This window comes from Salvelinus alpinus, chromosome 9, assembly GCF_045679555.1.
Source record: "Salvelinus alpinus chromosome 9, SLU_Salpinus.1, whole genome shotgun sequence".
In the NCBI taxonomy this organism is placed as follows: Eukaryota; Metazoa; Chordata; class Actinopteri; order Salmoniformes; family Salmonidae; genus Salvelinus; species Salvelinus alpinus.
Genome location: NC_092094.1, coordinates 5984077 through 6005507, shown reverse-complemented (window position 1 = coordinate 6005507; position 21431 = coordinate 5984077). Strand labels below are relative to the sequence as shown.

The window sequence follows — 21431 nt, the reverse complement described above, 5'->3', positions numbered from 1 at the left end:
TATGCCTCGTTCACAGTGCAGATATATGCCTCGTTCACAGTGCAGATATATGCCTCGTTCACAGTGTAGATATATGCCTCGTTCACAGTGCAGATATGCCTCGTTCACAGTGCAGATATATGCCTCGTTCACAGTGCAGATATATGCCTCGTTCACAGTGCAGATATATGCCTCGTTCACAGTGCAGATATATGCCTCGTTCACAGTGCAGATATATGCCTCGTTCACAGTGCAGATATATGCCTCGTTCACAGTGTAGATATATGCCTCGTTCACAGTGTAGATATATGCCTCGTTCACAGTGCAGATATATGCCTCGTTCACAGTGTAGATATATGCCTCGTTCACAGTGCAGATATATGCCTCGTTCACAGTGTAGATATATGCCTCGTTCACAGTGCAGATATATGCCTCGTTCACAGTGCAGATACATGCCTCGTTCACAGTGCAGATATATGCCTCGTTCACAGTGCAGATACATGCCTCGTTCACAGTGTAGATATATGCCTCGTTCACAGTGCAGATATATGCCTCGTTCACAGTGCAGATACATGCCTCGTTCAGTGAATACTGTGACCAGACAAGAAGTTATCAGCATGTCAGTACACGTGTGGATTCAATGTCATTATATTTCCAAATGATTACAGGGCTTGTCAATATAGTCTTACGTCAGGCAGCACAGCGTTTTCCGACTATCGGCCCGGGAGCAACGGTGACGTCAGCGATGTTTAACGTCACCTTTAAAAAAAAAAAATAAGATAATGGGAGTGTTTGTGTTGAATGCCTATGATTCAAAAGCCCATGTAAGATTCACCTCTATTCAACAAGGTACTTCTGTTACACAATATAAAGACCTTGCTCACAGACGGGCAACAAAAAGAAAAAGGGGAAAGATGAAAGATTCAGTCATGAAAGTCAATAGGGCCTGCTTTGTGTGAAGGTACACACACGGAGGATTGATTTGCCTGCATGGGGAATAGAAAGGGTAATGAGTGAATAGGCAGGGGTGAGGGAATAGAGGGGTGAGGGAATAGAGGGGGGAGGGGAGGGATAGAGGGAGCGAGGGGGAGGGGAGGGATAGAAATGAATAGGCGGGAGGGAAGGTAGGATGAGGGGAGAAATGATAGGCGGGAGGGAAGGTAGGATGAGGGGAGAAATGATAGGCGGGAGGGAAGGTAGGATGAAGGGAGAAATGAATAGGCGGGAGGGAAGGTAGGATGAGGGGAGAAATTAATAGCGGAGGGAAGGTAGGATGAGGGGAGAAATGATAGGGGGGAGGGAAGGTAGGATGAGGGGAGAAATGAATAGCGGAGGGAAGGTAGGATGAGGGGAGAAATGAATAGGCGGGAGGGAAGGTAGGATGAAGAAATTAATAGGCATGTCACCCAATAACAGTCTCATCACATCCTCATCTGATTTCTGTTGACACTGTTCCACAGGTGGCCTCGGCGTCAGAGCTGCCAGAGATCAGCTTTCTAGTTTATGTGTGTGTGGTGTTGTGTGTGTGTGTGTGTGTTCTGTTGTGTGACGCTGTGGCACAGGTGACCGGGTTAGTCAGATGCCAGGGACCAGAAGCTCACACGTTGCCATGCCGACAGAGGGCAGTCAGGACGCACACGTCAGAGCTGTGAAGGAATATCCCTCTTTTCCTAACTGCGGCTACGTCCAAAATAGCACCCTATTCTCTACAGTGCACTACTTTTGACCAAGGCCCATAGGACTCTTAGTTAAAAGTAGTGCACTATGTAGGGCAGGGATGTGTAAACTCCAGTTGTCAAGGCCCAAAGTCACACGTTTTCCTCTATCCCTGGCTAACACACCGTAATTAAAACTAATTGCATTCTAAACCGATAGATCATAATCAGATGATTATTGGAGTCAGTGTGTTAGCTGGGGCTTGGGGCAAAAGTGTGACACTCAATCAGGCTTCTGAGGACTGGAGTCGCCCATCCCTGACGTAGGTTTTAGGGTGGCATTTGGGACACAACCTAAGTAATGTTGTCTAGCGACGAGGGGTGTGGTGGACAGGGACAAAGAGAGCAGCAGCAACCTTTGTCCTACCAGACAGAATACTATAATGAAGTACTTTAGCAGAGGTAGAAGAGACAAGACAGAAGAGACAAACAGGACAGAAGAGACAAGACAGAAGAGACAAATAGGACAGAAGAGAGGAGACAGAAGAGACAAACAGGACAGAAGAGACAAGACAGGACAGAAGAGACAAACAGGACAGAAGAGACAAACAGGACAGAAGAGAGGAGACAGAAGAGACAAACAGGACAGAAGAGACGAGACAGAAGAGACAAGACAGAAGAGACAAACAGGACAGAAGAGAGGAGACAGAAGAGACAAACAGGACAGAAGAGACGAGACAGAAGAGACAAGACAGAAGAGACAAACAGGACAGAAGAGAGGAGACAGAAGAGACAAACAGGACAGAAGAGACGAGACAGAAGAGACAAACAGGACAGAAGAGACGAGACAGAAGAGACGAGACAGAAGAGACAAGACAGAAGAGAGGAGACAGAAGAGACAAACAGGACAGAAGAGACAAGACAGGACAGAAGAGACGAGACAGAAGAGACGAGACAGAAGAGACGAGACAGAAGAGAGGAGACAGAAGAGACAAACAGGACAGAAGAGACAAGACAGAAGAGACAAACAGGACAGAAGAGACAAACAGGACAGAAGAGACGAGACAGAAGAGACAAACAGGACAGAAGAGACAAACAGGACAGAAGAGACAAACAGGACAGAAGAGACAAGACAGAAGAGACAAACAGGACAGAAGAGACAAACAGGACAGAAGAGACGAGACAGAAGAGAGGAGACAGAAGTGACCAGACAGAAGAGAATAAAACCTGAGAGAAAAACAAAGGGAAGGTGATACACAGAGCAGAGGACAAGAACAAAGGTGGAGGAAGATGAAACAGTGGCTTCAGAGAGAAGATTACAATAATGAAGCGTTCTACCATAGTACACTACTTTTGACCAGAGCCCTATGGGATGCCATTTGGGACGCAGCCCTGGCTGCAGGATGGCATCCGACAGACAGCAGCTTTCTCAGACACAGAGCAGGGCGAGCACTGACACACACACACACACACACACACACACACACACACACACACACACACACACACACACACACACACAGAGCTACGTGGCATCACAGCGGCCTACTAAGCCTCTCCTGGCATCGCGGCACTGTGGTCTGTGAACACTCCTGAAGACACCAGGCAGCTAACAGACACACTGGCTTTAATGAGCCACACGCAGTAGCACATTAGTAATGATTACGGACTCACTGCGTGCATCAACACACAAACTATTTACTAACGGTAGGAGTAATCATTGGATTGGCTGATGCATTGTGGATCACAATGAAGAAGGATGAGAAAACAATTAACATGGAACTCTACCAGGATAGGACGATTAACATGGAACTCTACCAGGATAGGACAATTAACATGGAACTCTACCAGGATAGGACGATTAACATGGAACTCTACCGGGATAGGACAATTAACATGGAACTCTACCAGGATAGGACAATCAACATGGAACTCCACCGGGATAGGACAATTAACATGGAACTCTACCAGGATAGGACAATTAACATGGAACTCTACCGGGATAGGACAATTAACATGGAACTCTACCGGGATAGGACAATCAACATGGAACTCCACCGGGATAGGACGATTAACATGGAACTCTACCAGGATAGGACAATTAACATGGAACTCTACCAGGATAGGACAATTAACATGGAACTCTACCGGGATAGGACAATCAACATGGAACTCTACCGGGATAGGACGATCAACATGGAACTCTACCGGGATAGGACGATCAACATGGAACTCTACCGGGATAGGACAATTAACATGGAACTCTACTGGGATAGGACAATTAACATGGAACTCTACCGGGATAGGACAATTAACATGGAACTCCACCAGGATAGGACGATTAACATGGAACTCTACCGGGATAGGACAATCAACATGGAACTCCACCAGGATAGGACAATTAACATGGAACTCTACCAGGATAGGACAATTAACATGGAACTCTACCGGGATAGGACAATTAACATGGAACTCTACCGGGATAGGACAATTAACATGGAACTCTACCGGGATAGGACAATCAACATGGAACTCTACCGGGATAGGACGATTAACATGGAACTCTACCAGGATAGGACAATCAACATGGAACTCCACCGGGATAGGACAATTAACATGGAACTCTACCGGGATAGGACAATTAACATGGAACTCTACCGGGATAGGACAATCAACATGGAACTCCACCAGGATAGGACGATTAACATGGAACTCTACCGGGATAGGACAATTAACATGGAACTCTACCGGGATAGGACAATTAACATGGAACTCTACCAGGATAGGACGATTAACATGGAACTCCACCGGGATAGGACAATTAACATGGAACTCCACCAGGATAGGACAATCAACATGGAACTCCACCAGGATAGGACAATCAACATGGAACTCCACCAGGATAGGACAATTAACATGGAACTCTACCGGGATAGGACAATTAACATGGAACTCTACCGGGATAGGACAATTAACATGGAACTCTACCGGGATAGGACAATTAACATGGAACTCTACCGGGATAGGACAATTAACATGGAACTCTACCAGGATAGGACGATTAACATGGAACTCTACCAGGATAGGACAATTAACATGGAACTCCACCAGGATAGGACAATTAACATGGAACTCCACCAGGATAGGACAATTAACATGGAACTCTGGTTCTAGTTAGTTACTCTCTAACGTCTGGTTCTAGTTCACGTCTGGTTCTAGTTAGTTACTCTCTAAGGTCTGGTTCTAGTTAGTTACTCTCTAACGTCTGGTTCTAGTTAGGCCAAATTTATTTCGATACGCCATCCCATCTGATTTGCGCTTAGTGGGACTATCATTTGGGGTTTTTCAACAGGACAATGACCTAACACACCTCCAGGCGGTGTAAGGGCTATTTGACCAAGAAGGAGAGTCCTGCATCAGATGACCTGGCGTCCACAATCACCTGACCTCAACCCAACTGAGATGGTTTGGAATGAGTTGGACCACAGAGTTAAGGTTAAAGCATTGTCCTATTAAATCAAATACCCAATACAAATGATTACATTTAGTCTGTTTAAAAAAATAATATGCATAATATTTTAAAAACATGTCATGTACACGAACTCCAGACTTGTGCATGTGTATCGTTACGGAGCAGACATCATCCTGTCCCGTGTAAACAAACGTAGAACGAGCAGGGGTCTAGCCTTCTGTTGAGGTTCTTTAGAGAGCCAAGGAATTGAGAGAAGAAGAGGTCCAGTAGAGTAGCAGGATGAAAGACTGAATGTCACTGAAGAGGTACATTGAGAAAAAAAACTTACCTGTGTGAAAGAGACTCTGTGATTTAGAGGAGCAGAGGAACACAAAGTCGTATCTGATGACACGGAGTCTGAGCTCTGAGCTAAACACATCAAGAAACTCGCGGACCAGTTTCATGGTCTTAGTCGCCTCAAACACAGAGAACTTGTCTATGAATTGGCACATCAAAACAGCAGCCCTGACCCAGACAACCAGTACAGAAATGGAAAGGTAAGTCAATATATCAAATTTATTTGATCAGCAGATGTCACAAAGTGCCATACAGAAACCCAACCTAAAAACCCCAAACAATGCAGATTATACTGAAGAGAGACCTCTACACGGAGTATACAAAACATTAACAACACCTTCCTAATATTGAGTTGCCACCCCCCACCTTTTCCCCTTAGAACAGACTCAATTTGGGGCGTGGGACTCTACAAGGCGTCGAAAGCGTTCCACAGGGATGCTGGCCCATGTGGACTCCATTGCTTCCCACAGTTGTGTCAAGTTGGCTGGATGTCCTTTGGGTGGTGGACCCTTCTTGATACACACGGGAAACTGTTAAGCGTGAAAAACCCAGCAGCGTTGCAGTTCTTTTATTTATTTATTATTTTTATTTAACCTTTATTTAACCAGGAAGGGCTCATTGAGATTTAAAATCTATTTTTCAAGAGCGTCCTGGCTAAGATAGGCAGCATCAAGTCATTACACAATTACAGACAGAATAAAAACCATAGAATTCACAAGAGTATAACAAAATCAAAAACAGCAAATTAAAAACATTGACAGGTCAAAACAATTCTTGACCCAAACCGGTGCGCCTGGCACATACTACCATACCCCGTTCAAAGGCACTTAATTATTTGGTCTTGCCCATTCACCCTCTGAATGACACACATACACAATCCATGTCTCAAGACTTAAAACCCCTTCTTTAACCCATCTCCTCCCCTTCATCTACACTGATTGAAGTGGATTTAACAGGTGACACCAATAAGGGATCATAGCTTTCACCTGGTCAGTCTATGTCATGGAAAGGGCAGGTGTTCCTAATGTTTTGTCCACTCAGTCTATTTATGCTTCTCATTACATCACATTTTAAAACAATGATACATAATAATATTTAAGATTATCTCTACATTGAGATTTCTCTTTGCAATCCTCTATTTGATTAACATGTATAAAAATGTATTTTTTTTTATTGCTTACACAAAAATGTTATTTATGATCTATAGAAAACTTAACTTCCTCACTGTGCACTATTCTACTGAGCCTGTCTGGAACTATTCGATTCTCTAGCTCCACTCATCGGCGGTTTACAAAACAAAATAGTGGCGGATTGACCGCTTGTTGTTATTTGAATCCCAGATTGCCCCTTTAAGATTTATAGAGAACTGAAGTGTCCCGTGTAACTATTCTGACTTAACAGTGGCTGGCTGGAACAGATCAGGAATGTTGAGCTGTGTTTTAGACACGGCTAGTGCAGGATACAATGGTTCACTGAACTTCTGTTTAAAACAATGGAGCAAGATCAGAGCGCCCCCTTGTGCCACTTTATAGAACGACAGGCTTCCCTCCTCGAAATCCAGCAAAACCCCTACCCTCTCCAGCCCCTCGACCTCCACGGGGACAGCCACCTTCAGAATCAGAACGAGAGAGAAAAATGTATTGCAATGCAGCAGCAAAAAAAAAAAAATGTTCCTAGGAATTTCTCTTGGTGTTGTACATAGAAGCATCCACAGAGATCTGATTCAATTCTATATGTGTAATTGTATGGAAGCGTCCACATCAGCGATCACATCCACATACCTTGTCGTGCAGAGCTTCTATCTGCCCCTTCTCACTCAGCAGGCACCAAGAATAGGGGTTGAAGCCGATACGGCAGGTGTCTTTCTGACCTTTACGACCGATCTGACCCTCGCAGACTCCCACCTGTAGACAAGCGCAGTGGACTATGACAACGCTGTACTAGGTAGTGACATTTTCCTTTTTTGTTGGGGGGGGGGGGGGGGGCATTTGATTTAGCTAAATAGTGCCAATAAAAGGGTTTCCAAAAATAGAAAATCAATAATGTACTCGACAGGGCTTAGTTAATGCAATAGGGATGAGGAATGTGAAAATGTTGTTGTGTTACTAGCTATATGCTATGTGATGTTTTACCTTAATAAAATTATAATCTCCTCTATAACATATTAGAATAATATGCCATTTAGCAGATGCTAAGAAACCAACAGTAATCTGCCTGTCTATAACCCCTCTGACCTCTTACCTTAAAACGGTACATCCTCTGAGCTTAAACGGTACATCCTCTTACCTTAAACGGTACATCCTCTGAGCTTAAAACGGTACATCCTCTTACCTTAAACGGTACATCCTCTGAGCTTAAACGGTACATCCTCTTACCTTAAACGGTACATCCTCTGAGCTTAAACGGTACATCCTCTTACCTTAAACGGTACATCCTCTGAGCTTAAACGGTACATCCTCTTACCTTAAACGGTACATCCTCTTACCTTAAACGGTACATCCTCTGAGCTTAAACGGTACATCCTCTGAGCTTAAACGGTACATCCTCTGAGCTTAAACGGTACATCCTCTGAGCTTAAACGGTACATCCTCTGAGCTTAAACGGTACATCCTCTGAGCTTAAACGGTACATCCTCTGACCTCTTACCTTCCATTTGCCCTCGTCTTCCTCCACCTCCACCTCCCAGTACGCACGGCCCCCCTCCAGGGGTTTAGAGGCCAGGACCTGGGGGAAGGAGCTAAAGCGAGCCCCATGCTCCGGGTAGGCCTGCTGGACCTCGCTGTAAGACACCTTCCTGTTCTCCTCAGAGATGAGCAGCTTGGGGTGGGCTGTGTCCGGGTCCAGACGGGGGCTGGCGCCATCTGCACAGAACACACACACACACACACACACACACACACACACGAGGGGCATGAGCAGAAGAGGTTTGTCAGTCAAAAACTACCCATAGTCATTGGCATTGTGTCTAACAGAACTTGTCTGGTGCTGTGATTGATATAGACAGGCAGATTTTGAATGGTTCCGGATGGCGGTTCACTAACCCCATGCCTTAACCCTAAACCCTAATGTTAATCCTAACCTTAACCTATTTTAATACCCGTGGCTGAATATCCACTTCCATTTGAGTAGGGAGCTGGTACGGTGTAGGGTAACGTTTCCCAAACTAGGGGTCGCCTGATTTTAAAATGGGATCGCGAGAGAAACTCTGAAATAAAATCGTGCTTGGTTTATAGAACGTCAGTCACCTCTGATAGCCTCTAGATTGGTTTATAGAACGTCAGTCACCTCTGATAGCCTCTAGATTGGTTTATAGAACGTCAGTCACCTCTGATAGCCTCTAGATTGGTTTATAGAACGTCAGTCACCTCTGATAGCCTCTAGATTGGTTTATAGAACGTCAGTCACCTCTGATAGCCTTTAGATTGGTTTATAGAACGTCAGTCACCTCTGATAGCCTCTAGATTGGTTTATAGAACGTCAGTCACCTCTGATAGCCTCTAGATTGGTTTATAGAACGTCAGTCACCTCTGATAGCCTCTAGATTGGTTTATAGAACGTCAGTCACCTCTGATAGCCTCTAGATTGGTTTATAGAACGTCAGTCACCTCTGATAGCCTCTAGATTGGTTTATAGAACGTCAGTCACCTCTGATAGCCTCTAGATTGGTTTATAGAACGTCAGTCACCTCTGATAGCCTCTAGATTGGTTTATAGAACGTCAGTCACCTCTGATAGCCTCTAGATTGGTTTATAGAACGTCAGTCACCTCTGATAGCCTCTAGATTGGTTTATAGAACGTCAGTCACCTCTGATAGCCTCTAGATTGGTTTATAGAACGTCAGTCACCTCTGATAGCCTCTAGATTGGTTTATAGAACGTCAGTCACCTCTGATAGCCTCTAGATTGGTTTATAGAACGTCAGTCACCTCTGATAGCCTCTAGATTGGTTTATAGAACGTCAGTCACCTCTGATAGCCTCTAGATTGGGTTGTAATCAACAGAGCGGTTTCTGTTTTCTTCCTACAAAATGTAGCTCAATCTTTTGAACGGTTTAAGCTACGACATATTATGACCCCTTCACTGACAGATACGACGAACACGAACACGCGTGTGTCTTCAGTGTCCTTCTACACGGACCAAGCCGCGAAGGACTCGTTAGAACAGAGTGGACAAGACCAGGAACTAAAATCAGACGGGGGCGGGTGAAAAGATCATTAACGATGTTATTTTCTACATAGAAAATCATGCAATTTTTTTTTTTTTACCTTATCTTCTGAACTTGCCAAAACCTTTCTGATGCATTTCACTTCCTTCCGATTGAAATACTGTCAGATTCTGTCAGGCTGATTTGTAATAGATGGTCATAGCCCATTTTTTTGGGGACGCATATTTTATGGGTCGCAGGCCAAAAAAGTTTGGGAACCTTTGGTGTAGGTACTGTATGAGATAGGGGGGAGGGGGGGGTCACTTACAGAGCAGCCTGAAGGGGTCCCGGTCAGGCAGGGAGATGACCACTGAGACCAGCCGCCTCTCAGTCCACTGCTGTAGGCATCCCAGCCTGGCTCTGTCCACCTCCTCTGGAACCTCCATCTCCTCCACAGAACAGCTCTCAGACACACTGGAGGGGGAGGAAACAGGATATGAGGTTTACTCTCAATACAGGCTGTACTACTATTACTAACAAACCATAATACAACTATTTTTAATTCTGTAAATATTCCCGGAAACTAAACTACAGCATCCGTACATGTCACAATGCTAACTACAGCATCCGTACACGTCACAACGCTAACTACAGCATCCGTACACGTCACAACGCTAACTACAGCATCCGTACACGTCACAACGCTAACTACAGCATCCGTACACGTCACAATGCTAACTACAGCATCCGTACACGTCACAACGCTAACTACAGCATCCGTACACGTCACAACGCTAACTAGAGCATCCGTACACGTCACAACGCTAACTAGAGCATCCGTACACGTCACAACGCTAACTAGAGCATCCGTACACGTCACAACGCTAACTACAGCATCCGTACACGTCACAATGCTAACTACAGCATCCGTACACGTCACAATGCTAACTAGAGCATCCGTACACGTCACAATGCTAGCTACAGCATCCGTACAGGTCACAACGCTAACTACAGCATCCGTACACGTCACAACGCTAACTACAGCATCCGTACACGTCACAACGCTAACTACAGCATCCGTACACGTCACAATGCTAACTAGAGCATCCGTACACGTCACAATGCTAACTACAGCATCCGTACACGTCACAATGCTAACTACAGCATCCGTACACGTCACAATGCTAACTACAGCATCCGTACACGTCACAATGCTAACTACAGCATCCGTACACGTCACAATGCTAACTACAGCATCCTAACACGTCACAACGCTAACTACAGCATCCTAACACGTCACAATGCTAACTAGAGCATCCGTACACGTCACAATGCTAACTAGAGCATCCGTACACGTCACAACGCTAGCTACAGCATCCGTACACGTCACAACGCTAACTACAGCATCCGTACACGTCACAACGCTAACTACAGCATCCGTACACGTCACAACGCTAACTACAGCATCCGTACACGTCACAATGCTAACTAGAGCATCCGTACACGTCACAATGCTAACTACAGCATCCGTACACGTCACAATGCTAACTACAGCATCCGTACACGTCACAATGCTAACTACAGCATCCGTACACGTCACAATGCTAACTACAGCATCCGTACACGTCACAATGCTAACTACAGCATCCGTACACGTCACAACGCTAACTACAGCATCCTAACACGTCACAACGCTAACTACAGCATCCTAACACGTCACAACGCTAACTACAGCATCCTAACACGTCACAATGCTAACTAGAGCATCCGTACACGTCACAACGCTAACTAGAGCATCCGTACACGTCACAACGCTAGCTACAGCATCCGTACACGTCACAACGCTAACTACAGCATCCGTACACGTCACAACGCTAACTACAGCATCCGTACACGTCACAACGCTAACTACAGCATCCGTACACGTCACAACGCTAACTACAGCATCCGTACACGTCACAACGCTAACTACAGCATCCGTACACGTCACAACGCTAACTACAGCATCCGTACACGTCACAACGCTAACTACAGCATCCGTACACGTCACAACGCTAACTACAGCATCCGTACACGTCACAACGCTAACTAGAGCATCCGTACACGTCACAACGCTAACTAGAGCATCCTAACACGTCACAATGCTAACTAGAGCATCCTAACACGTCACAATGCTAACTAGAGCATCCTAACACGTCACAATGCTAACTACAGCATCCGTACACGTCACAATGCTAACTACAGCATTCGTACACGTCATAATGCTAACTACAGCAACCGTACACGTCACAACGCTAACTACAGCATCCGTACACGTCACAACGCTAACTACAGCATCCGTACACGTCACAATGCTAACTACAGCATCCGTACACGTCACAATGCTAACTACAGCATCCGTACACGTCACAATGCTAACTACAGCATCCGTACACGTCACAATGCTAACTATAGCATCCGTACACGTCACAATGCTAACTACAGCATTCGTACACGTCATAATGCTAACTACAGCATTCGTACACGTCATAATGCTAACTACAGCATCCGTACACGTCACAATGCTAACTACAGCATCCGTACACGTCACAATGCTACGACAGTGAATTCAGGCTGACCTACAGAAAAACATAGCATACATATTTTCACCAAGGCAATAAATCTGTAGGAGGATGTTGGGGAATAGTGGTCTGAATAATTTATAAAATGATTCTATACTTATATAAGAGAGCTTAGACAAGGTTTTCTACTTAACATACTGACTCAGTTCCGCTGACTTGGTAGGACTTGACTTTTCTAGCTATTCAGAAGCCTTAGTTCTTTCTTAAAATTTCACTTTTCTAAACTTTGTTTCTTTCTTAGAGACTATATGAGAATTAGCCTATCGTCATTTATAATAGTTGCTTACCTTTTGGTTATCTTACTGTACTCCTGTCAAGAACAAAACAAAAGATAGGAAAACATGGGTTCCAGGTGACCATCGTCACGACAACAAGAGACAAGCCACTGTTACATGTATTTAAGTGCGGTATGCACACAAACACTTTCCTTATAGTAGTACCCCTTTAGTGTGTGCCCTATGTTCCTACAGGAAGTAAGAGGATGTACCATGATGAAGGACTGTTCCTGTACGCGTGCGGCGCCCCGGGTGTCAGCCAGCCCTTCCAGAGTACGAAGACCCCGTTGGAGGGAGGAGAGGGTTTCCTGCAGCTGTGCCAGCTGTTCCTCCAGTCCTCCCACCGCCCTGCTCTCCTCCTGGGTACACACACACACACACACATAATAAATACACTCACTACTGTAAAATACATTTTTTAACTACGTTTTAAGTGAGAAGTAGGCATTGGTCTGAGTCCGAAAAATAAAAGGAAATTCCCATGAGCACCACAATGCAGTTTGAGAAGGTTTTGAATCCTAAGCAACCTGCATACACATTGTTTGAAGTACAATAGACCAACATAGCTACTGTAGTAGGTCAAAGCTGTGCTGGAAAAACCTTACTAGAGCATGGGTGGAGTAGGCATCTTAGTGCTCATGTGAATTTCCTTTCTTTTCTTCATACCAATGCTTACTTCTCACTTAAAATGTATTTTAAATTGTCATGGTTTTTACACTGAAAGTAGATTCTGTTAAAATGTGCATTACACAAGATATCCACATGAAAAGCCAGAGCCGTGAATCCTTCCCCCCCACCCTTAGAGCCGTGAATCCTCCCCCCCCCCCCTTAGAGCCGTGAATCCCCCCCCCCCCCCTTAGAGCCGTGAATCCTCCCCCCCCCCCACCCTTAGAGCCGTGAATCCCCCCCCCCCCCACCCTTAGAGCCGTGAATCCTCCCCCCCCCCTTAGAGCCGTGAATCCTTTCCCCCCCCACCCTTAGAGCCGTGAATCCTCCCCCCCCCTTAGAGCCGTGAATCCTCCCCCCCCCCCCTTAGAGCCGTGAATCCCCCCCCCCCCCCCTTAGAGCCGTGAATCCCCCCCCCCCCCTTAGAGCCGTGAATCCCCCCCCCCCCCCCCCACTTAGAGCCGTGCCACTGGAATGGCCTTGCAGAGCAGAGTTGTTGACAAATATCCAACAGAGCAGCAGAGTTGTTGACAAATATCCAACAGAGCAGCAGAGTTGTTGACAAATATCCAACAGAGCAGCAGAGTTGTTGACAAATATCCAACAGAGCAGCAGAGTTGTTGACAAATATCCAACAGAGCAGCAGAGTTGTTGACAAATATCCAACAGAGCAGCAGAGTTGTTGACAAATATCCAACAGAGCAGCAGAGTTGTTGACAAATATCCAACAGAGCAGCAGAGTTGTTGACAAATATCCAACAGAGCAGCAGAGTTGTTGACAAATATCCAACAGAGCAGCAGAGTTGTTTCGTTTGGCACTGTTAAACCAGCACACATCTGGATTAAAATGTCAAGAAGACAGGAGAAGCAGCGTACTGGAATGTGTTACGGATGTTAGAAACTGGGGAGTTTTTTTCTGATGCTACCAAGCATGCATCTCCAGTCAGTGTACAACTGAGGCTCTGTTTACATGTAATGTTTAGCTAGCCATTTGAAGTTTGGGGAAGGCCTTTTCCTGTTCCATCATGACAATAACCCCCGCGCACAAAGCGAGGTCCATATAGAAATGGTTTGTCGAGTTCGGCGTGGAAGAACTTGACTGGCCTGCACAGAGCCCTGACCTCAACCCCATCGAACACATTTGGGATTAATTGGAGCGCCGACTGCGAGCCAGGCCTAAATCGCTCAACATCAGTCCCCGCAGCAATGTTCCAACATCTAATGGAAAGCCTTCACAGACGAGTGGAGGCTGCTATAGCAGCAAAGGGGGGACCAACTCCATATTAATGCCCATGATTTTGGAATGAGATGTTCAACGAGCAGGTGTCCACATACTTTTTGTCATTTAGTATTAGCTGTGTTGTTGCCGAGCAACCGAGTTGAGACCCAGTGTTAGAACTGAGCTTTGGCAACAAAACAAAAAACATGTTAGCATTGTCTGAAATGCTACAAATAGCTAGCACATCTTCGGTTCTTAATGGACAGAAATGAGCACGTGCGAGCGATAAATTATACATTTAATCAAACTGTTGCCCCTACAAACTTATTCAGTCCGAAAGGTGGCAAGTCGATGGTCACTTTATGGACACCTAGATATTGAGCTAGGTCAGGGCAAGACATTGTCTTTTTTGCCTAATGCTAACGACCGTGTTAAAAATGGACGGTAACGTCCACCTCATGACGAGAGGCGTGTGTTGTGTACCTCCAATCAGGACGATTTCCAGTCGTCACGGACATTGGTGTCATATTGGCTGTGATGTGAAGGTAAAGGGAGATTTGAATTTAACACCAAGCTTCAATCAAATCCGACTATTGTTGAGCCAGTCAGAGCGACAACAGTGTTACTACTTAAAGTACAGCCCATGTTTTTGTTCCAGCCCTGCACCGACACACCTGATTCCCCCCCCTACTTTTATAATGCAGTCGTAATTAAGGCTTTGTTTCTCTCGTTTTCAGCTTTAAGGCACCATTATCCTACTAGAATACATGCATTGCAGGTTACAGCCCACCTCAGTTGACTTTCATTGTTGTTTTATTTTAGGCTAGAGTTGAGCCGGTTCTCTTCCTTATTTACCCGAGTCACACACAGCAGGGCCGTGGCCTCCTCCTGCTGCAGGGCCTCACGCATGGTCTCGTACTGCTGCAGCACCCCCGCACGCGCGTCACCTAGCAACACCTGGGGAGAGGAGGAGGAATCAGGGTTGACATAGTTGGCTGTATGTAGACATAGTTGTATCCAAAACGTACAGATACAGCCAGTGTAGTAGTCTGTCTAGCGCATGGAGCGTCATGGACCCTCGTACGCTGCTGCTACTCTGTTTATTATCTATGCATAGTCACTTTAAAACTCAACCTACATGTACATATTACCTCAATTACCTCGACACTGGTGTCCCCGCACATTGACTCTGTACCGGTACCCCCTGTATATAGCCTCCACATTGACTCTGTACCGGTACCCCCTGTATATAGCCTCGCTATTGTTTTCTTACTGCTAATCATAAATTATTTGTTACTTTTATTCTCTTTTTTTTAACTTAATACTTTCTTAAAACAGCATTGTTGGTTAAGGGGCTTGTATTCAGCATTTCACTGTGAGGTCTACCTACACCTGTTGTATTCAGCATTTCACTGTAAGGTCTACTACACCTGTTGTATTCAGCATTTCACTGTGAGGTCTACTACACCTGTTGTATTCAGCATTTCACTGTGAGGTCTACTACATCTGTTGTATTCAGCATTTCACTGTAAGGTCTACTACACCTGTTGTATTCAGCATTTCACTGTAAGGTCTACTACACCTGTTGTATTCAGCATTTCACTGTGAGGTCTACTACATCTGTTGTATTCAGCATTTCACTGTAAGGTCTACTACACCTGTTGTATTCAGCATTTCACTGTGAGGTCTACTACATCTGTTGTATTCAGCATTTCACTGTAAGGTCTACTACACCTGTTGTATTCAGCATTTCACTGTGAGGTCTACTACATCTGTTGTATTCAGCATTTCACTGTAAGGTCTACTACACCTGTTGTATTCAGCATTTCACTGTAAGGTCTACTACACCTGTTGTATTCAGCATTTCACTGTTAGGTCTACTACACCTGTTTTATTCAGCATTTCACTGTCAGGTCTACTACACCTGTTGTATTCAGCATTTCACTGTGAGGTCTACTACACCTGTTGTATTCAGCATTTCACTGTGAGGTCTACTACACCTGTTGTATTCAGCATTTCACTGTTAGGTCTACTACACCTGTTGTATTCAGCATTTCACTGTAAGGTCTACTACACCTGTTGTATTCAGCATTTCACTGTAAGGTCTACTACACCTGTTGTATTCATCATTTCACTGTGAGGTCTACTACACCTGTTGTATTCAGCATTTCACTGTGAGGTCTACTACACCTGTTGTATTCAGCATTTCACTGTAAGGTCTACTGCACCTGTTGTATTCAGCATTTCACTGTAAGGTCTACTGCACCTGTTGTATTCAGCATTTCACTGTCAGGTCTACTACACATGTTGTATTCAGCATTTCACTGTAAGGTCTACTACACCTGTTGTATTCAGCATTTCACTGTGAGGTCTACTACACCTGTTGTATTCAGCATCTCACTGTGAGGTCTACTACACCTGTTGTATTCAGCATTTCACTGTAAGGTCTACTACACCTGTTGTATTCAGCATTTCACTGTAAGGTCTACTACACCTGTTGTATTCAAGATTTCACTGTAAGGTCTACTACACCTGTTGTATTCAGCATTTCACTGTGAGGTCTACTACACCTGTTGTATTCAGCATTTCACTGTAAGGTCTACTACACCTGTTGTATTCAACATTTCACTGTAAGGTCTACTACACCTGTTGTATTCAGCATCTCACTGTAAGGTCTACTACACCTGTTGTATTCAGCATTTCACTGTAAGGTCTACTACACCTGTTGTATTCAGCATCTCACTGTGAGGTCTACTACACCTGTTGTATTCAGCATTTCACTGTAAGGTCTACTACACCTGTTGTATTCAGAATTTCACTGTTAGGTCTACTACACCTGTTGTATTCAGCATTTCACTGTAAGGTCTACTACACCTGTTGTATTCAGCATCTCACTGTGAGGTCTACTACACCTGTTGTATTCAGCATTTCACTGTAAGGTCTACTACACCTGTTGTATTCAGAATTTCACTGTTAGGTCTACTACACCTGTTGTATTCAGCATTTCACTGTCAGGTCTACTACACCTGTTGTATTCAGCATTTCACTGTAAGGTCTACTACACCTGTTGTATTCAGCATTTCACTGTAAGGTCTACTACACCTGTTGTATTCAGCATCTCACAGTAAGGTCTACTACACCTGTTGTATTCAGCATCTCACAGTAAGGTCTACTACACCTGTTGTATTCAGCATCTCACAGTAAGGTCTACTACACCTGTTGTATTCAGCATTTCACTGTAAGGTCTACTACACCTGTTGTATTCAGCATTTCACTGTAAGGTCTACTACACCTGTTGTATTCAGCATTTCACTGTAAGGTCTACACCTGTTGTATTCGGCGCATGTGACAAAAAACATTTGATTTGATTTAGAGGGATACAGAGTGTGTACATTAGGCTTTTGCGTCAGGTCAGACCTAAAAAATACTTGGTCCAACTGAGGTCCTGTCTGCTTTTACCTGGAATCTCTGTTTCTTCTCTGTCATCTCAGTCACTCTGCTGATTAAAGACTGTTCCGTTTCCTGCATCTTCTCCGTCTCCTCTTTCAGGTTCCCCTGCCAAGACAAAAAAAAACATAGTGACAACATCCTGCCATCAATAGAAAACATGCTTTAGTTCTCTGAAACATGTATTTATACTATAACACGTGTGCTACGGTTATTTACCACCGACGTTACTTAAGACAACATTAATACTATGGCTGATACAACTGGGATGTGATCAGGTTGTTGTTGTGTGTTTGGTAAACAGTCAGGTAATCCCCCTCCTCTGTTTCTCACCCTCAGCTCCCTCTCGGCCTCTCTGATGCTGATGCAAGCGTGGTCCCGGTGCGACCCGATCACGGTACACACGGTACACACACACACGCTACACTGACGGCAGTAGATTTGGTTCCTCTCCTGGTGTTCCTGGCACCTGATGACAAATGTAAGTTGTACTTTTAGCCAGCAGTTTAATGATTTGTCAAATAATAAATGAAATAAACAAATCGTCAACTTTAAAATGAAATGTTGAAACGCAAAATTATTTTAAAATAATTCAAGACTTTACTGCAAATATCGTCCAAAGGTGTTAGGAATTTGACTTTGTGCAGCTCAGAAAAAGGAAAGTAAATTGAGATTCTCCCCAAATTAGAATGAACCCTTACCTCCAGGGTGAGGTGTCCTCCACGGGGGGAACCAGGGTGTGGCTCTGGAAGACGGGGGACTCCAGGTGGGGCCGGAGGTGGTCGGAGCACATGGAGGCTCCACACACCAGGCAGGTCTTCACCGCAGGGAGAGCCCCTCGGCTGGGGCAGTAGTGGCAGGGTAGGAAGGTCTCCCTAGAGGTTTGGCGAGCCAGGCTGGGGGACAGGTTGGTACGTCCAGGGGAAATCTTGTTGGCAGCACGGGTAGGAGAGGTGGAGGTGCCAATTAGACCAGGGGATCTGTTGGAGATCTCTGGAAGAGGCTCCCTCTCGGCTTCAACAGGCTTCTCCTTCGTAGGGGTGACTAAACGTAAATGGGTCGTGTGGGGCGTTTCAGCAGGATTCTTGGCGGGTGTGTGCGGATCTCTTGCAGGGGGTGGCGGTGGGTCCAGTTCAACGGTGGTGATTCTTCTCGGCGATGTGTCGTTCACGTTACCGGCTGCAGCTTCAGGTGAATTTCTAGGGTCATTCAGGGGTTCTCTTGTAAGAGGTTCTGTTGCAGCAGGGGGTTCGTCCAGCTCAACGGGCGGGTCTCTCCTACGGGACCTAGACCTATCACGTGTCAGGTCCGGACCTCTGGCGGCGACGGACGCAGTACTAGACGGTTTGGTTGCTGAGGAAAATGGTGCTGCTGGCAACTCCTCCTCACTGGACAACTCGACGTCAGACGACGTGTTCTGATTGGCTGAAGAGGAGGAAGAGGCGGGTCTCTTACGGTCACCAGACTGTCCCCTGGAGTGGGAGGAAGAGGAGCTGCCAGTGGCTTGTCTCTTGTTGTTGTGAAGATGGCCTCCTGGGACAGGAGAACTGGCTGGTCTCTTCCCCAACAGACGCTTGGATAGAGAGATGGAGGCTCTCTTCCCAAGGGTCCAGCCCACCGGATTGATCTCAATGACATCCTCTTCATTGGCTCTGCCTTCTATACCCAACAAGACATACATAACACAAATACATTAGTAGTGATTAGGCCTATTTTGGGAGACATCAAAAAGACACAAACCTAGCTAAATCAAATCAAATTGTATTTGTCACGGCACAGACTACAACGGGTGTAGACTTTAAGCGAAATGCTTGCTTACAAGCCCTTCCCAACGATGCAGAGTTAAAAAATTATGGGAAATATCATATTATTTGATGATATAATCAATTGACCTTATTCTATTCTAATGCAAGTCAACGGACTTCAGTAGACTTTGACCTGTGCGTCAGTCAACTTAGCCTAATACTGTTGTTAATGTTTCTCTCATAGCCAAGTCATCATCACCATATTAAAACAATGTGTTATAGTTTTACTGTAGGCCAAGTATCATTACACATGTACATCTTTCCCAGCAGTAGCCTACATTTGGAAATGTTCGTTCCCAAGACTAGCCAGCCAACCTGGGGTGTATTTATTACGTCTTGGAACGGAAACCGTTTACCGTTTAAGAACCAAACAGAGCAAACGGAACGAAGCGTGGAAGAACCTATTAGAATTTGTCCAATTGAAATTCTCGTTTTCGTTGCTAAATGTTTTCCGTTTGAAGTAAACGGTTTGTGTTGCAAAACGTTTTGTAACAGACGAAACGTTTTGCAACCGAATCGGCGTAATGAATAAACCCCCTGTATCCTTGTCCCCAGGCTAATTGCGCATGGGCAGAACTGTCTGGTGAATTTGGGAAGTTACCTGTTGGTGCGGTAGTGCGTGTATGTGCAGGCGCTTCATCTCGCCACGGACTTGCGGTAGTGTCTCTCTTAAACCCAAACGGTAAAGTCTTGTACTCCTCCTTGCACTCGGGGCAGTAGTATGGACCGGTGGGCGACCCACTCCATAACTCCTGTATACAGCAGTAGCAGAAAACATGTTTGCATGCCAGCGCGGTCGGAGTCCGACATATACGGTGGCACAAAGGACACACCGAGGGCTCGCAGTCCGGGGTCGGAAACGACTGACCCATTTTGTCCAGTAAAAAACGATATTTGTTCGTTTTTTTTGGTCAACAACACGACAGACTAGACCACCAGGAAACGAAACCCGTAAAATTAGGAGGAGTCAAGTGTTTGAAATACGTACCCAGTGTAGTCCTCCCACTGCGCACCACTCTTAAAGGTACAGGAAAACTAAATCTTCTCTGACACAAATACATGTAGCTCGTTAGGTCTACAGATCAAACTACCCAGTGGCCTGGGGCCTGTTGCACAAAACTAGGATAAGGGATTAAGCCAGGATATCTTGGTGATCCTGGCTCCATTGATCCGTAATCCGGTTGCACTAAAGATGGATAGGGGGCAGGAGGATATGTTATGGTATAAATTACCATGGAGATTTATTCTGTGGAGCTAGCCTGCTCCAGACCAGGCTAAATTCCAGGATCTATTTAATCTCATCCCTAATGTCAGTCAGCAGTCACCACAAATGGAAACCAATAGTTATTTCACTGCTCACTATACATTGTTATCACATATAACTAGACCCACTGTTATTATTTAAACGTTTGTGATCATTAATTTCAATGATTTTGGATAAAAAATGATTTTTAGATGATGTTGCTATCATTAGATAATTTACAGTTTCCCATAGACTATAAGGCTATATATAAAATGATAGAATATTAGGGCCACAGAGGGGAAAAAAACACAAGTCATAATATTGTAACCAGTTGTTTTAAAGGAGGACAGTTGTTAAAATGACAGATGTGGGGCATTTCGTGAAATTGTACTTCAGTATGGTTTCATAAACAAAGACATGCTGATGTGCCAGAATATTAAGTATCACATTGTCATAAGTATCAAAACTGTAAAAACAATATGTAGCTTTTCTGCAGAAAGAACCAGCCTCATAAATTTATGACTTCATCCTTTTTCTTCAGTGTGGCCCTAGTACTCTGTCATATAAACA

General features: G+C 44.9%; 1 protein-coding gene across 1 annotated transcript; it reads right to left on the bottom strand.

The window, feature by feature from the left end:
- Positions 1-5643: 5643 nt before the first annotated feature.
- LOC139584207 (tripartite motif-containing protein 16) lies at positions 5644-20592 on the bottom strand. The gene is made up of 11 exons (XM_071415781.1): positions 20220-20592; positions 18515-19472; positions 18147-18282; positions 17826-17921; positions 15222-15323; positions 12694-12840; positions 12494-12516; positions 9914-10059; positions 8089-8303; positions 7224-7346; positions 5644-7051 (listed from the first exon to the last, which is right to left on the bottom strand). Exons 1-11 carry the CDS (start codon positions 20488-20490, stop codon positions 6827-6829), a joined length of 2442 nt encoding a protein of 813 aa, XP_071271882.1. The 5' UTR covers positions 20491-20592; the 3' UTR covers positions 5644-6826.
- Between the last annotated feature and the right edge of the window lie 839 nt (positions 20593-21431).